The following is a 17,179-nucleotide window of genomic DNA, read 5'->3' as shown; positions in this document are numbered from 1 at the left end:
AAGCATTTTGGACTCTTGTTCATCCCCTCAAATCTCTGTCTCACGCAACTATCACAGCCTGTCCCCATATACATTGTACACAATGTCTGTGATCTCACTCAGATTCACAGAAAATCTCACGCATAGCTGGTCTTTGAACTTGGCATCTCTGTGAGCACTTAAGAAATGTCAATTTTTCTTGTAGACACCGACAGGAAGATTTTCTTAGAAATTAAGACTTTTGACCATGACAAATGACTCAAAAGTATCAGGATATACCCTAGAATTTTGTCAGGCTTTAAAAACTATAAATCATGTAATGTTGGTCTGCCTAAATGAAGAGAAATCTTTTCTTTTTGTAACAAATGAATAATTACAATAATTTCCCTGTTTTTCCTTTTTCTGATAATGTAAATTTTACATTAATTCTTTATCATTCCTTTATGTGAATGAGATTTAGGTGTATTTTTATGTAAGGAGGATGCCAATATATTTTGTGTGCTGTCTTCAAAGGCTGGATGCATTGGCTACACTGTAAAACATACTAATGTGCTTCATTTTAAATGCAAGTTTTAAGTGGCCATAGGTGTAGTGTGGGATATCCACTTTCTCAGAGTGAATTATTTGTAGCCTTATTTTATCAGCTTTTTTCCCCTTTAATCGGTAATATTCATATTTTTTTTTAGATTTGGTGTATTATTCAAAGTAAATTTGGAATGATTGATGCCTAATGCTTCAGTCACCCCTTCAAAATTGGATTCAAACTGACAGAGGGTTCATCATTATAGCTTTTGTCAGTTTGTAGTAGTTTTTGCTAGTGTGTCTGTATCATGGACAAATTACGGCTTGTGACTTGGTATGTGAAGCACACAATTCCGAGTTGACAATCGCATTGCCAATTTGAGGAAACTGACCAATGAAACAGACTCCAATTCGAAAGATGGTCCGTCATTGGTAATAACGATTAGCTTTTGTCAGTTTGTTGTAGTTTTTGCCAGTTGGTGTGTATAATTGACAAGTTAAAGTTTGTGAATTCTGAGGTGTCAATTATGTTGCCAATTTGAGGAAATTAGTTACCATTTTCATTCATTTATTTTAGCCATTAAATGAATGATGCAATAAAATTTATAAAAAAAAATGGGCTGAATATTTTTGTGTTTCTGCTGATGTATTTTGGATGACTTTTAGGGTTCTAGTTGAAAAGTTACTAGTTAAAAGTTAATAATCTGCTCAATTGTATTGTTAAGCTATTGACCATTGCAGTTAAGATAATGATGATTTAAGAAGCTTATTTTCACTGCTGTATTTTAGGTTGTTTGTAAATTTGTGCGTAATTTGCTACAAAATAGCTTTCCTCTGATATTGGTCACATGTTCAGAAAGCAGAAATTAAGAATGCAAGAAAGATTGCATTATTTAATAGCAGAGGAGTATGTCATATATTTAAAAAGGCCCTTAAATATGGGGTTTGCTTCATTTTGTTCCTTTCTAGTTTTGGAGATGAAATGCCTAATATTAGGGGCTTTCCAATAACTTTTGTTAAAGTGTGAGTTATTAATGGTAGTGCCATTTTCTTGTGCAAATAATCAATGAAAAATCTGTGAAACAGTTTTATCCATGTGTGCAAAATACATGTATCTATGGCCTTTGAAAATAGTCACTAACTGTGCTTTAATGTTTTTGGATAAATAACCTATAATCAGTAGTATAAAACTATTCACAACATATAGTCTTTCACTTTTGTAGTATATACATGCAGTACTATTTTTTAGATTTGTCTTGTTTTCACGTAACGGTAATAATTATACACCCTTTTTTCTGTACTTGCAAAGTATAGAATATTAGTGTCTTTCATTTATTATTTACTGGGAACAGTTTTCTATTGTGGAAATGGTTACGAATTCATGTATATTTTCATTGATCACTTGTTGCATTTTGTTTTACTTTCGCTATGTTCAATGTTTATTTTGTTTTAGATATACTGATACAATATATATGTAGATTTTCTTCTTAAAAAAGCTTTTTTATAAAGACAAGATTTAATCTTTATCAATCCTTGTTTATGCCATATTAATCAATTAGTGTGTCATATTGTTTTCTTCTTGTTCCTTTTAATGTGTTTTTCTGTTTCTGTCTGTATACTTGAAGAGTTCTAGTTTTTAGTATGTTGCATGTCCGTTTCATATTTTGACAATGCATTATCAAATATATATTTCCAAGTGGCACAATTATTCACAGAAGAGAGTGTTAGTAAACCAGGGCCCTGTTTTACAAAGAGTTGCAACTGTTGTATCTTTGCCATTATGGCAACTACCATGGCAACAGGGCTCAGCAGCCAATCATAATCAAGGTTGCCATGGTAGTTGCCATAGTGGCGAAGTTACAACAGTTGCAACTCTTTGTGAAACGGATTCCAGATCAAGGGATATCTCTCATTGGAGAGTGTTTGTTAGTGAAGACATTCGGAGATACATGTACTTCTAGTTTTCTGATGACGGCTTTCACTTTTTATGGGGTTAATATTGGTCTATATTAGTATTTGACAAACTTGATTTGATAGTGTTAGGTCAGCATTGGTCACAGCAGCAATTTTGGAAGCAATCGACACTCGTTGAGATCCCCCTGTAAAACTTTCACATGACAGATGTTCATGTTTGATTTAATAGTTTCCTGTACATAAATAGCTGAATGTGATTTTCATCCCACCCTTTTTCAGTTTAGGTCACACAGGGATTATTACTAACCTTTATCAAGAACTTCTTTTTCATAGTAATAAGGCCCAATGAAATTGAAAAAGGGAGGGGATTTTTTTTTGTAAATTGCTTTGTAGTAGCTCAGGTAATTTTTTCTGATAAGACTTGTTTCATTTTTTTATCCGTCCTCACATGGCAAAATAAAATAGCAGATTTTGTATACTGCAAAATGTAAAAAGCAACTCATTTCTTTGTGCTATCACTGCTATGTAATGCAATCATAAATATTCTCCCTATATTAAATCAACCTTCTATATTCAATGGCTGATAGCTGATATTTTTTCTCATTTTATTTATTTTAATGCAGAGAGTAGTTAAGGATATTATGCAGCCACTTTTGCTTTGTGCTTCATTGGAATTAAGAGCAATTAACTATATTTATTCACAAGTCTAGGTAAACATTTTCTGTTCAGTTATTTCTCCTACACTGACTTTTCATATGTGTTACTGAAACTGTTTTGAAACAATGATTCTCTTTCAGAGAACCATATTGATATAACTTCTTGGTCAAACATGTTACTCCTATCCACTTGTATTCTTTAATATCTGAATGTTACACAGAAGGAAACTTATTGTTTGCTTGTTTCATCGATTTTAGGGTGAAAAATGGTTATTTGAATGTCTACATGTATACATGGTATTAATGTGTACACTTTTCTTTGATAAAACATTTTCTGTGTAGTTATTACTCTAGGACTTGCTTTATGCATGTTATTCGAAGTACATGACTTGTATATCTTACAAAGAGGTGATCGTTCCTATCAATCTCATTAGTGGAAGGCCATCCATGTCATAATTCTTTATATTAAGTGCCTTTAATTTCTCTTTTGAAACAAAGAAGAGTAAAAGTGATGCGATGCATGCATGATGATACATTATCTACAAACACTTATCCGGCCATTATGAATTCTAGCTGTTTTGTGTTGCTGGCTTTTATAGTTCTGATTGATCGCTCATTCACAAATATGGGCCCCAGGGTCCCGTAACACAAAGGCTAGCAATCGATCGTATGCTTGATGATTTTTACGATTGATTGTACAATGTAGTCAATGCAATCAATCGTAGAAAAATGTTCTATGATCATTGCTAAGCTTTGTGTTATGGGCCCCAGGTCTTGATTTTGGAGGTGTTTGCACTCTTCGTATTTAACAGAAAAGTCCATCCTGATCGGTCAAAGAACTGCGATTGATCCAATCGGTCCTCAAAAGCTCTCAATTAGAAAGCCATCTGTACATGGTCCCTTTGTATTTAAAAAAGAGGAGCATTTAAAACTGAACTCAAGTTTAAATTAAACCCTGGTTTAAAGTTGCAGTTTAACTATGGAGAGCCAATTAGGGTACAGATCCCTAACAGTCCAATTTTTTAACTCATCTGACACTCTAAAATTGTTCATAATTGTCTGGGAATGATAACTGAAGTATTTTTCTTCATTATGAAAGCAACAGGAAACAGAATTATAGTAAGCATAAGAGATTTATACAACATGAACAAAATTTTGGATTTTTGGGCTTTTAGCACAGAATGAGACCCTGGTCTAAACTAAACCGTGACTTCAGAATCTGGGCCTATGAAATGGCATCTTTGCATGCTGGATGATTGATTTTCGTTGTTGAAAATTGATTGGGTCAATCACAACTCTTATGAGACTAGGGCACAGGATTGATTCCTCATGCATGATGATTATATAGTACATTAAACTAGCTCCACCCGAAATTTATCAAAGATTTTTTATTTTGGCATATTACATGGCACGACGAACCAGTAAAATGTTGTATTTGCATGTATTGTATATGATTTGGACAAAAATTTGTATATCTTTGATGATCACCCATATTACATGTATATCAAGTATCGCATGGATGTTGATCTTTATTTACTCTTTAAAAAAAAACCTTTGGAAAATAATTGAAATTTTCACCCTTCTGTCTTTTTAAGTTTCTCTCAAAAAATTGTTTTTTCCCAGAAGCATGGCTCTTTGTTTGTTTATACTTGAGAGAAAAGGAACAGTAACAAGTTTCTTGATAATATAAAACAAAATTGTGATTCAAAGCGTGCATGTATACAAATGCATCAGAAATCATTTCAGTTTTATTTTTTTCTCATTTCCAACAAAACAGTAGACAAAATCCATGAAAAAAATACAGTTATAAGAATTGAAATGTAATAAAGAAACATGTAACACATCATAAATTGTTACATTTAGTACATTTAAGTACCAAATTGTGCAGTGACTGAACAAAATGCAATACGTCAATGCAAATTGTTCTCTTTTTGGGGGGGAGGGGGGAATTTTGTTTTTCTTGAAAAAGAAGAAAGATAATGTTTAGAGCCTTTTTTGGTCTGATTGCCAGATAATCATAGAATTCTATGCTGAAATTCATCTAGTGTACATGTAAGTAAACATTGTATATATTTGGTTGGTCCAAACATTTATTTAGTCCAGTATTTTAAACATTGCTTAATCTTACAAAAAGTATCTTTATTTTTATTGTCAAAGTGATCATAAATGATGCACCATTTGCTAAACAATTGCAAACTATGCACTCTTCGATCAATCGTAGAAATTGTATATGATTAACTGATGTCATGACCAATTCATGTGACTATTCCCTCCTTTGAGTGTAACATTAATTGTATCGGTCATAATTTGGCATACAATACATGTATCTGTATACCTTTATATACATGTAGCCTCTGGATACGATATAATGTGATTTTTATAACTGATTTTATTTTTCTTCTTTGACATTGTCAATTTTTTAAATATATTAAAAGCAGCTGCACAACTCACATAATAATACCTTTTCAATGAGTGTGTTTGTTGGTTGTTTATGTGATTGTTATGGTTTAAAGGTGGTATTCTAATATTTAGAATGATATGAATGTGATGGCAAAGTCACATCACCCATTGCACTTTATTTTTCTTTCAGTCTTTATTAATCAAAATATAAATCAAGACATTTTCTGCATTGAAGAGACAAATTATCCTAAGTCCCTGTAAGTTTTTTTGATAGTCTCCAGGTACAGACCCGGTTGAAACTCAAATCAACAAATGGGTCTTGAGAGAAGTCTAGCACATTTACAACTTGTTGTATGAGCTGGTAATAGAATGCTGCACAATTTAAGACTCAGTCACAGCCTTTAAGCTGCAAATTCAGACCATTTTCCCTCAAAACAATATCAACTGCAAAGCAGTTTGTTGTCACCATTCTTGTTCCTTTAATTAAACATCCACTGGAATTTACATGTTTCTTTAATAACAAGCCACTGTACCTCTTCCTTTCACTTTTATCTATGGCTCTGCAATGTAAAGTCATGGAAATGTATTTGATTTATCTTTGTTGATGACGGAACATGACAGATTTTTTTCTTCTTTTTTTAATTTCCTCACCTTTTAACCCATTCCGCTCAATCAGTGGCATACTCGAGTAAAACTTTGTGAAGAGGGCACAGTTTATCGGACAAATTAAAAAAGGGGAACAAAGAATTGAAAGGTCAGCACCATTTTCTAAAAAAGCTGTCACTATAAAAAATGGTAACCAAAAAAGGTAAGCAAAATTATATGGGGGGGGGGGGCAATAAATCTGTTCCCATGCCCCCCCCCCCATTAAGAATGCTAGAACACTCCAATAACTAGGCTGTTATTAATGTACTTGTGTAAGCATGGAAGGAAGATGTGTATTTTGCTGAAATCAAATAATATTCAACAGCGAGCACAGGGTCCCCTAACGCAAAAGTTAATGAATAATTGTATGCCTGATTTCAAGTTCTATAGCTCAATCGGTAGAGCGGAGGGTTTGGATTCCGGTGACCCGGGTTCGATTCCCACTTGGTGCGCTAGTGCCCTTTTGGCAAGGCATTTATCCTCATTACAATGTCCAACAGAGAGGACCTGAAGCCGTCAGTCCTCTGGCTGCTTGCTTACAAGCATTCATGCTTTCTTAACAATAAGATAAAAAAAAATCACTACCATTAACAATTATGAAGTCAATGCAGTCAACTTGTATATTATATGCAAAGTTGACAGTAGCTGCCTCTCACTTGCTTTTCCACCCCTTCTTTTTCTTTCTCCACTCACCATACGCCTGGTTTACAATCGGATATTGGAACAAATCACATTTTGCTTGTCTAAGAAAAAAATAATGAATATAATCTTTTTATTCATGGTTAAAAATAACTGTAAGAACATCAACATAATGACTTTGGTGACCTGCAAGCCTTTATTTTGAAGTAAAGGCCAAATTGGTTTCAAATACTAGCCGATTGTGCATGCTTTGGCATAGTCATGATTAGATATTGAATTTGCTTTTATTCTAATACGGAAGGTAACATCACAACGGATTCAAACAAAGGTTAGAACATGGGTTTAGAACTTGCACAGCACGACATTCCATGTCTTGATATTCCCATCATATGTTAAGGCATTGTATTCTAAAATTGGGTCGCAGACCTATCGTAAGGTGCGCGGTGGCATTAACCCATCTCTCGTTCCTCCTAGCTTTCCTTACATATCAACTCATTCAAATATCTCTACCATAACTTCATCAGGACTTCACAACTACTTAAATATCATACAAACACATCTGCACCAACTGAATATACAATAAAATTCAATTTTTTTTTTTAGTTCAATTTCTTTTTTAATTTGTTTCAGGCCATCCTTACTAAGGTTGGCAAAATAACATATTCTGCATAAATAACTATATTCTTTCATGAAGTATCAAGCAAAATGTGATAGCCCTCCCATGTTTTCCAAGAAACAGGCTATTTCTGCATAATATTTCAAAGTACATTGCATAACATTTTTTCTCTCCTCACCTGATAGATGGGGAACAGTTCGTAAGACAAATCACATACTTGTACAGTTTATAAGTTTTGTTTTTTACGCCCCTTTGGTCAATATTCACACACAACATTTCTCGTGGGGAACAAAAGAATGACAATGAACTCAACCATATAAATCTATGAAATGCCCTAGGTCTACATTTACATGTACAAAATATGAACATGGGAAGATGCAATTCAATTTCTATTTCAATATTAAGAATCTTTGTCCATAGAAGTGCCACTGTGACAGATCGGAAAGGCATTATTCAATTTTTCCTAAGAAATCCAAGATCGGATTAAAAAAGAACCTTGCACTCAGAAGTCATAAAAGTTCAGGGATTACTGATTTTTTGGTGGGAAAAGCAAGCATTTCCTTTATAGCTGGGGTTAGGCAGAAAACTTGGCTTGCGAGATAAGGAAAAATTATAGCAAGGGGACAGGGGTTAGGATAGTACGGGGTTAGCGAAAGTATGATTAATACTATGTTGTGAGAAAAAACCTCTGAGTGGCAGCTAGCAGGGTGGAATCCTCGTGGGGCACTGCCACCCTCAAGATATGTTAAGAGAAGTTGTCCACCCATCATCCGGATTGCACTTCTACAATATTACCATAATATGTTTCATAAGTTAAATAATTCAAGGTAAAGTTTACAGAGTAACATATGAGGACTGAATATTGCAAAATGAAACTGGATATTCATGAATGATGAAATAAATATAGACTATGGATGCAGCAAAACTTTCAAGAAAGAGACATTTCAGAAAAATACCACTTTTGCTTGGCTCAAAATAGGGAGAGAAGAAAATATTTTATTTCTGTTTCCATATCAAAACTTTTGATACAAGTCCAAGATTAGACATGGACATATTCAGAGCACAGCTGATTCAGTTGAATTTTCACCATGCCAAATTTTCATGGGAAAATCGAATACGTAGCAAACACTGGAGATAGAATTTTTCCTTCAAATGTGAAGACATAACAGCACCATTTGCAACATAATGAAATGTAATCTCAATCCATCAATAGTAAAAACATCTTCAGGAAATATGACCAAGTGAAATAAAAAATCATTACATTTCATTTAATTTAGATTACATAAACCTTGCATATTTAGTGGGAAGACAAATCTGAACCTACCAAAGAGCCAGGAAATATACAACAAATAAATTATTTTTTTATCAGAGTTGAAACTAATGATGTGATCTAAGTAAAAAGAGTTAAACTAAATACTTTTTTATTATGAATAAAACAATTTCATACATATGACACTGAGCTGCATCAATGACATCTAATTCATTCCAGTAAATTGTATTTGAAAAATGAGTGATCATAAAATCTTGCAAACATTAGAGAAAATTGCAAATACCCTTTATATGGGGAAGAGGTTTAAAAAATTGCGAATGAAGGCAACTGCCAAAGAATTTTTTTTATTAATTATTGATCAGTCATATCAATCAGAAGGGAAATAAATAATCACATAGAAAATTATCATATGACAAACAAGCATGAGCTCAGTAATTCACATTGATTTTTGACCACCTACATAATTTAGTAAAGCAAACTCTGAAGGAATTCTACATCATAAAATCTTGAAAATTGCAAGCTCTAGTCTCGGTTAACATTAGTGGCAAGGTTGTTGATCAAACACAACAACAGTACCGAAAATCAAAATGGAATTTATTTCCAATCAATCCTCATTCGCACATGCATTGTATATTATCATCCAAAAATAATATCTGATCAAAGAGCCTTGAAGCCTAGTAATGTAAGTACTCGTTTGATTTTTCTGGCTCCTTCTCGGAAGGCTCCTCCTGGGCCTCCTTCTCCGAAGCCTCTTTCTGCACCATGTAAGCCTCAACGGATCTCCAGAGAGCTTTTATATTGCCTGCGCCGAACCCACAAGCTCCCTGCCTCTGGATCACCTCCAGGAAGAATGTATCTCGATCAAAGAAGGGCCGTGTGAACACTTGCATTAGATACCTGTGGGGTTGTTCAGAATAGAAGATTATTAAACATTTGTGATTCAAATAAAAGTTAAAATTTATATCAATGAAGAAGGGCTGTGTGAACACTTGCATAGGATGCCTGTGGGGTTGTTCATATTAGATTATTAAAGGTTTCTGCTTGAAAGTTGAAATTTATATCAATATAGAAGGGCTGTGTGAACACTTGCCTAAGACACCTGTGGGGTTGTTCAGATTAGACGAATAATAGAGGTTTATGTTTCAAAGTTTAAAGTGACATTGATGAAGAAGGGCTGTGTGAACACTTCCATAAGATACCTATTCGGTTGTTCAGATTAGAAAATTAGCATAGGTTTAATCTTGAAATTGATATCAATGAAGAACAGCTGTGTGAACACTTGCACAAGATGCCTGTGGGATTGTTCAGATAAGTAGATTACATATTTACACTTGAAAATGATGTCAATAAAGTGCTGTGTGAGCACTTGCATGCATTGTTCAGAAGAATTTATTGTAAAGGGTTATGTTTGAAAGTGATATACAAGAAAAGTTGTGTGAATACTTGCATTATATATGAAATATTAAGTTCTTCACTCATTACTTGTATGTGAATCATTGTTGGATTCATTTTGTTGTGCTTCTTCCTCCTTGTCAAATCTACACAAATATAAATATTATACAATACATGTACTTACAAAATAGTGAGTGTGAGACAACATCATCTCTCAACTTTGCTGCAGGTTTTTTTTAGGGGGGGGGGTGAACAGGTAAAACTCTAAAATTGACATTGTTTCCTGTTTAACATCCGATTTTGGTAACATTGTCAGAGTAATGGAAAGTTTGCTCTTTTTATTCAAATTAGATTGTTGTTGGGGTGGACTGAACCTTGGAGTTTCCATCCATCCCAAGAGGAACTTCAGCTTTACATTGTTTTCGAAAAAATTCTGTGTTTACCTGATTTTAGGGTCCTCCAAATCCAATCTATCCTGGGCATCATCATCTATGTAGTCTTGGAAATCTTCTGCATCAAGTAAGATGCCAAGTTCCTTGAGGGCGGATGGATCCTTCCCTACCACTTTCATCTCCTCCAGCTTTCCAACCTATAGACACATTTTCATTCAAAGGTGTTGTTTAAACTTTTAATGTCCTGTGTAGATTGAATCACCCTCTCATCATTTGGAATAATACATGTACCTCTTCTCTATATACATTTATTTTCTTCCATTTCAGCGATTTAGTCATTTTTGTAAACATTAATTCATACAAATTCAGTTTGTCATAAAGAATAGAAATACATACAAGTATGTTTATAGAACAAGTGGAATGCCTCTGGCCGTCTCACCTGCATCATGCAGTTCAATATAGCAGCTGTGCTGACTTTGATAACTACTCTAACTCACACAAGATGTTCAGTGATACATGGTTACTCTTGTATGTCCACTTTTTATGAACTAGACCAATAAACTTACAGAGATATGGTATCCAACAAAAAAACCCAACATGGCCAAAGTTCATTGACCCTAAATGACCTTTGACCTTAATCATGAGACCTGAAACTTGCACAAAATGTTCAGTGATGCTTGATTACTATCATGTCCAAGTTTCATGAATCAGATCCATAAACTTTCAAAGTTATGATGGGAATTCAACAGATACCCCCAATTTGGCCAAAGTTCATTGACCCTAAATGACCTTTGACCTTGGTCATGTGACATAAAACTCATGCAGGATATTCAGTGATACTTGATTAACCTTATGTCTGTCTAAGTTTCATGAACTAGGTCCATATACTTTATAAGTTATGACGTCATTTCAAAAACTTAACCTCAGGTTAAGATTTTGATGTTGATTCCTCCAACATGGTCTAAGTTCATTGACCCTAAATGACCTTTGACCTTGGTCATGTGACATGAAACTCTAATAGGATGTTCAGTAATACTTGATTAACCTTATGGCCAAGTTTCATGAATTAGGTCTATATACTTTCAAAGTTATGGTGTCATTTCAAAAACTTAACCTCAGGTTAAGATTTGATGTTGACGCCGCCGCCGCCGCCGTTGAATGTTGAAAGCGGCGCCTATAGTCTCACTCTGCTATGCAGGTGAGACAAAAATGTGCAAGTCCTTGGAAGTTCAAAGAGTTGACTTTAAAACTGGGCAAAGATTGTGTTGATGCTGAGAGCGTGATTCAGTAGGCTAAGCCTACTACTATTCCTGCTATGGTCAGTGTTGTGCACCAGGCCTGAAAGTTCAGGCCAACACCAAGGAAAGACTGTTTGAGGCCAATCCAAAGGACTTTGGAACTATAAGAAAAAGGCCTAGACAACCGAGGCCAAGGACAAGGCCACATTATCATCAAGGCCAAGGCCAGGTTCCAGGATAACAAAATTATTTGGAATAGAAAAAATTAGTTAAATCTATTGGCTTAATGATACCTTCTTATTCTTGAAGTATTTCATATGGATGCCTCTTCTGGCAGTTGTTCAGCACCTAGTGACATCAATCTAAACACCAGCCTACTTTCAAGTTTGGTGTTATGACTGGTGTAAGTATCACTCAACACCAGATGTTAAAGGAGAATGAAACCTTTTGAACAAGATAGCTTGTTTGAAAACAGAAAAATCAAAGAAACAGATCAATGAAAGTTTGAGAAAAATCAGACAAATAATGAAAAAGTGATCAGCATTTGAATATTGCGATCACTAAAGCTATGGAGATCCTCACATTGGCAATGCGACAAAGATGTGTGATGTCACTTGTGAACAACTCTCCCCATTACTTTAGCATATTTTTCACTTAAACTGCCTCTCTTATCACATCCATCAGTAGATCATGTTTTCTTTCTATAGGAGGGCATGTAATACAGATTTTTAAAGAATACATCATGGATGAAGAGTTTGTATCACCATAAGAAAAAGCAAAAAGAATCATTTTGGGGGCATTTTATAGTCCATCACCAGAAAGTTGTTCACATGTGACATCAAACATCCTTGTCGCATTGCCAATAGGAGGATCTCCTTAGCATTAGTGATTGCAATACCGTATTCAAATGCTTATAACTTTATCATTATTTGTCCGATTTTTCTCAAACTTTCTTTGTTCTTATTCTTAGATTTTTCTGTTTTGACACAAGCCTAATTGTTCCAAAGGTTTCATTCTCCTTTAACATCAAAATTGAAGTGTCATTTGCTCATCTCAGTGATGCAAGTGCTTGGAGGCACCCTGAAATCAACACCTCATTTCAAGTCTGGTGCTATGGCTGGTGTAGATATCCCCCCCCCCAAAAAAAAAAAAAATCAACAACAGATTTGAACACCTAACTTAAACATTCCCCAGTGTCATATACTAACCTCAGTGTAGTAAGTGCTTGGAGGAACCATGAAGTCCAAACCTCGCTCCTTCAGTAAGGCCACTGTGTACTCGATATCAGGTGCATAGAGACCAATGTGTTGAACGCCAGGCCCACCATGCTGCTGTATGAACGTCTCAACTTGATTAGGTCCTAGAAGCAAGGAAAGAATATTTAAAGACTTGCTGATTTCATTGTCAAATATTGCATAACCTCTCGACTAGCAGAATTCCCAAGCTATACAATGAAAGTAAGACTGTAAGTACTGACATTGCTTTTTTTCATAGTTCTAATATCCAAACACTCTGATATTTGAACTTTAATTCAGTTCACTTGATTCCTAAATGTCAAATAAAAGTTACATAATTAGAGTTTCCACAGTAACATAAACTGGATTATTTTTCTTGATTGGAAACAACTTTCCGTCTGGATTAGATGGGTCTGTTGTAGAATGGGGAATGGATTCAATATCCAAACTCTTTCTTTCTTCTAATAATAGCAAGGGCCCACTGGTAGAACAGTTTTCCAAAATGAAGTGGCTACCCTGGTTAAATATGCCCATATTATCATTATTCTTTCATTCTTCCCTTTTCATATTTTCCCTCTCCCTTTCATTCAAAATATCAGAGGGATTGATGCCATGCCCCATCTAGCACCATCCTGTCTGTTAATCATAACATAGCAATACCTTGTTCTGGTAGAGCCTCAGCTACAACAAACATCATGTTTGTTCCTTGTCTGTGATTCCTTCTCTCATTGCTAGACTTCTCAGAGAAAACCAAACCAGTTTCTGCACACCTCCAGTATTCCATGGCCTTCATCCGCAGACCTACATTGCTCCCTCGAACCAGGAATCCTTCTAACTTGTCTTCGTTTCTACAGAAGAAAAGAAAATGTTAGTTGTTCCTCTGAAATGACTCATCTGTAACTTTGATCTCTAAGTACTAGTAGCTCTATTATGTCACTACATTAAAAATATTAAAGTGTAAACAAAAACAGTAAACAAAACAGCCTTGATACATTACACAGGGCCCTACGATACCTTGATTTACTATACTTTATGCAGGAAATTTCAATTTTTGAGTTAAAATTGGCTCGGCATTTTTAATTCAGCATTAGCTCTACATGTACCTTAGTCATTTTTCTTTTGTGGATGAATATTCGGGACATATGAGAATACTCTGAAAATTTTTAGTAATTCTGTTCTACTTCATAGGCCTATATATTACTCCTCAAAATACATTCTCGGTTATTCATTCATCTAGCTATGCTGATGGCCATGTTTTGCAGATCAGTGAAGTATAAAACAAATTCAATTGAAATCATGATATCGCGATTCATAACAAACTCTGTTGTCATCTTCATTTGACTTTTATAAGGATTGCTAAACTAACATTGTACAAAACTTTCATTAAATCTTGATCTTACCTATCCAACCAAAATCTCCTCATCCCAAAACATTTTTCATACCAATCTAGAACTTTATTTGAAGATCCCGTTGGAATGGCAAATGTAACATGATCAAAATGTGTTACGGTTTCCTTTGATTCAGGCTTTACATGATCATCAATGTCTGACTGACAACTTTGTGGAGAGTCATCGCAAATGTTGTGTGATGAAATGGAATTATTGCACAAATCCAAATCCGATACTTTACTAAATCCAGGTAAAAATACACCATCATAATGTTCTGTATTTAGAATTGTATGTACCACATTCCCAACACAAGATTTGATTGCAGCAACAGTCACATATCCACTTGAGTCTTTGATTAACGTTGGTTCTAGCAAAACTTTAGCGCCTCCTTTCTGCGCAAGTTCTACTGTTGCAGAAACATTACACACTTCAAAAGCGACATTGCAAACTGTATCTATATTTCCAAGAGCACTAGATGGCAATTCTAAACGCAGATTATGAGTTGAAATAGGTGGTGATACGTATCCTAGATGATGAACTTCTGAAAGCCGTGTAGAAAATGCAGGTGTCATGGTGGGTGACGTCAGCGGGTTGGCGGAGCAATCATCTCGCCCGGAGTTCCGGGGAACTTGCGATGCCGGGTTCCGTAAGACTTCAGCTCGATGTTCACTCACTACAAATATAGATGACCCACTTCTGAGCACCCAGTCAGTGCTGTCCACATCTCTCCTCTCTGCAAATAGCTTAAAATTGACATTTGATATCAATTTATGCACATATCGGGACCCGTTTCTCACAGCTAATTGCACATGATGGACACAGGAGGCTGCCATCTTCATGAAATAATTTCTGAGATTTCGTAATACCGTAAATCATTAGCGCCATCTACGCCTCTTCACCGACAAACTCCCTCAAGTATCTCAATTAGATAACATCCAATTATGTTTTGAAATCCCCCATTCCCCCCCCAAAAAAAAATAATAAATAAATAAATAAATAGGAAAAGCAAAAGCAAAATAAACAAAAAAAACAGAAGGGGAATGTAAAGGAAAAAATAATCTATTGAAAAGGAAATGTAACGATGTTCTCTATCAAATTTCAAGTTATTTTTAAATCAAATTTAAAAAGTATGATACATGACGTGCTACATGTAATGTTCCAAAATTAACAGACAATCCGATGTGGCCGGAAAGTAAGAGAAGCGGGCAAGTTAATGAGATGGATATTTTTTAATTTCAAAGTAACGTACATGTTCTAAGTAAAAAGAAAAAAAGGGGAGGTGTCAACAAAACATACGCTTATTGTTATGGATGTTAAAGCTTCCATGGGTTTATCGGCAGAGTAGCCTATAGATCGTGTGAAAATGTTGAAATGTGATCAGTTGCAATGAGCTCCCTTGCATATGACTTTAAAGGGAAGTACACCCTCACAATTAGTTTAATATAGAAATAGCTGAAAAATAACAAATATAATATTGACAAAGCTTTGTTAAAAAATCCAACAAAGAATTAAAAAAAAGTTATTTGAAATTTGATTCAAGTCATATACCATTGCCATGTTATACCGAGGCTTTTACCTGACTGCTAAGAAAGAACGAATGCCTGTGAGCAAGCAACCAGGGGAACAACGGCTTAAGGTCCTCTCCGAGGGACCTGGTAATGAGGATAAATGCCTTACCAAAGGGCACTAGCGCACCACTTGGGAATCGAACCCAAACGGGTCACCGGAATCCGAACCACCGCTCTGCCGACTGAGCTATATGACTGAGCTATATGACGTCATTTTATATGCGAGCAGCTTTCCTTTATATCGTATGGTACAAAATCTTTAAAATGTCCTTTTCTCAGGAAATTGAAAACGGTTTTTACTTCAGTATATCAAGAGACATATCATTTCACACCCGTTCCTTACAAGAAAACAAAAATAAGCAATCACGAACCATTAAAATGGAAATTTATGCATTTTATATTACATAACATAATAGGGGCAGCTGCTCGTTTATGACGTCACAAATCTAAAAATTAAAATTCTAATAACTTCCATAATCTTTAATGGATTTTCATCAAACTAAATCACCAATATTATTATTTTTTGGCTGTTTTTGCAACTAACTTTTCTTCATGGTGAACTTACCCTTTTATGATATAAAAGGGTGTTTCAGTCACGCATGGGGACATTCTCGTCAACCTCATTCCTCGCTCATAGACAAAGCGCATCAACATTGGACAATGAATGCACACCTAATATATATATATATATATATATATATATATATATATATATATATATATATATATATATATATATATATATATTGAATTCCTAATCGCTTGGTATCAACAAATGTGACTACATGGCGTACGGTTATTTCTATAACGTTCCTATAGCCATCAGTCTGAATTTCTGACCGCCAATGAACTTTAACCCTTACAATTACGATTTATCGTTTCTTTCAGTTGCGACATATGAACCCCCCTAAAAAAATAAAAAAAATAGACCTTTTCAAAACGAAAATCAAATTTTGTGAAAAATTCGGCACTTATTCTGATCAGAAAATAACGTAATTACTCCATTTGTTTTCCGTTTCTTTCATTTTCACCATTTTTTTTTGGGGGGGGGGGGCTTTGTCGTGGAACTTTACTTTTTTAAGGGGAATGACCTCAAGCTACCCCATCTGTACGCCAGTATTTTATACGAACAAGCTTTAAGAAAATTAATCCGGTTCTTGGCAATCAAGACAAGTGAAACATTGTTTTGGTACGAATAACCTACAACATTAAAAACAAATATGTCAATAACTTCAAACCCCATTCTCGCCTCCTATTTTTTATTTGCCTGCATCAAATGTGTTTTTCTTATTATAGAAAGTGACAATTTTCACGTAGGCCTACAT

At 34.8% G+C, this 17,179-nt stretch overlaps 1 protein-coding gene across 1 annotated transcript; it reads right to left on the bottom strand.

Moving 5' to 3' along the window:
- Positions 1 to 5,015: 5,015 nt before the first annotated feature.
- LOC121424696 (4-hydroxyphenylpyruvate dioxygenase-like protein) lies at positions 5,016 to 15,224 on the bottom strand. Its single transcript, XM_041620444.1, has 5 exons — positions 14,299 to 15,224; positions 13,559 to 13,746; positions 12,872 to 13,023; positions 10,477 to 10,622; positions 5,016 to 9,538 (listed from the first exon to the last, which is right to left on the bottom strand). The coding sequence occupies exons 1-5, from the start codon at positions 15,123 to 15,125 to the stop codon at positions 9,316 to 9,318; spliced, it is 1,536 nt and encodes a 511-aa protein (XP_041476378.1). The 5' UTR covers positions 15,126 to 15,224; the 3' UTR covers positions 5,016 to 9,315.
- Positions 15,225 to 17,179: the final 1,955 nt, after the last annotated feature.

The sequence above is a fragment of the Lytechinus variegatus genome, chromosome 12 (genome assembly GCF_018143015.1).
Source record: "Lytechinus variegatus isolate NC3 chromosome 12, Lvar_3.0, whole genome shotgun sequence".
Classification (NCBI taxonomy): domain Eukaryota; kingdom Metazoa; phylum Echinodermata; class Echinoidea; order Temnopleuroida; family Toxopneustidae; genus Lytechinus; species Lytechinus variegatus.
Note: the sequence above shows the minus strand (reverse complement) of the source record. Positions and strands in the feature narration are given on the sequence as shown.

Excerpts from the sequence above, each read along its gene's own strand:
- LOC121424696 (XM_041620444.1), bottom strand. The coding sequence starts at position 15,125 with ATGAAGATGGCAGCCTCCTGTGTCCATCATGTGCAATTAGCTGTGAGA. Across the intron at positions 13,024-13,558 it reads TGAGGCTCTACCAGAACAAG|GACCTAATCAAGTTGAGACG; the intron begins GTATTGCTATGT and ends CCTTGCTTCTAG. Across the intron at positions 9,539-10,476 it reads TTGGAGGACCCTAAAATCAG|GTATCTAATGCAAGTGTTCA; the intron begins GTAAACACAGAA and ends ACAACCCCACAG.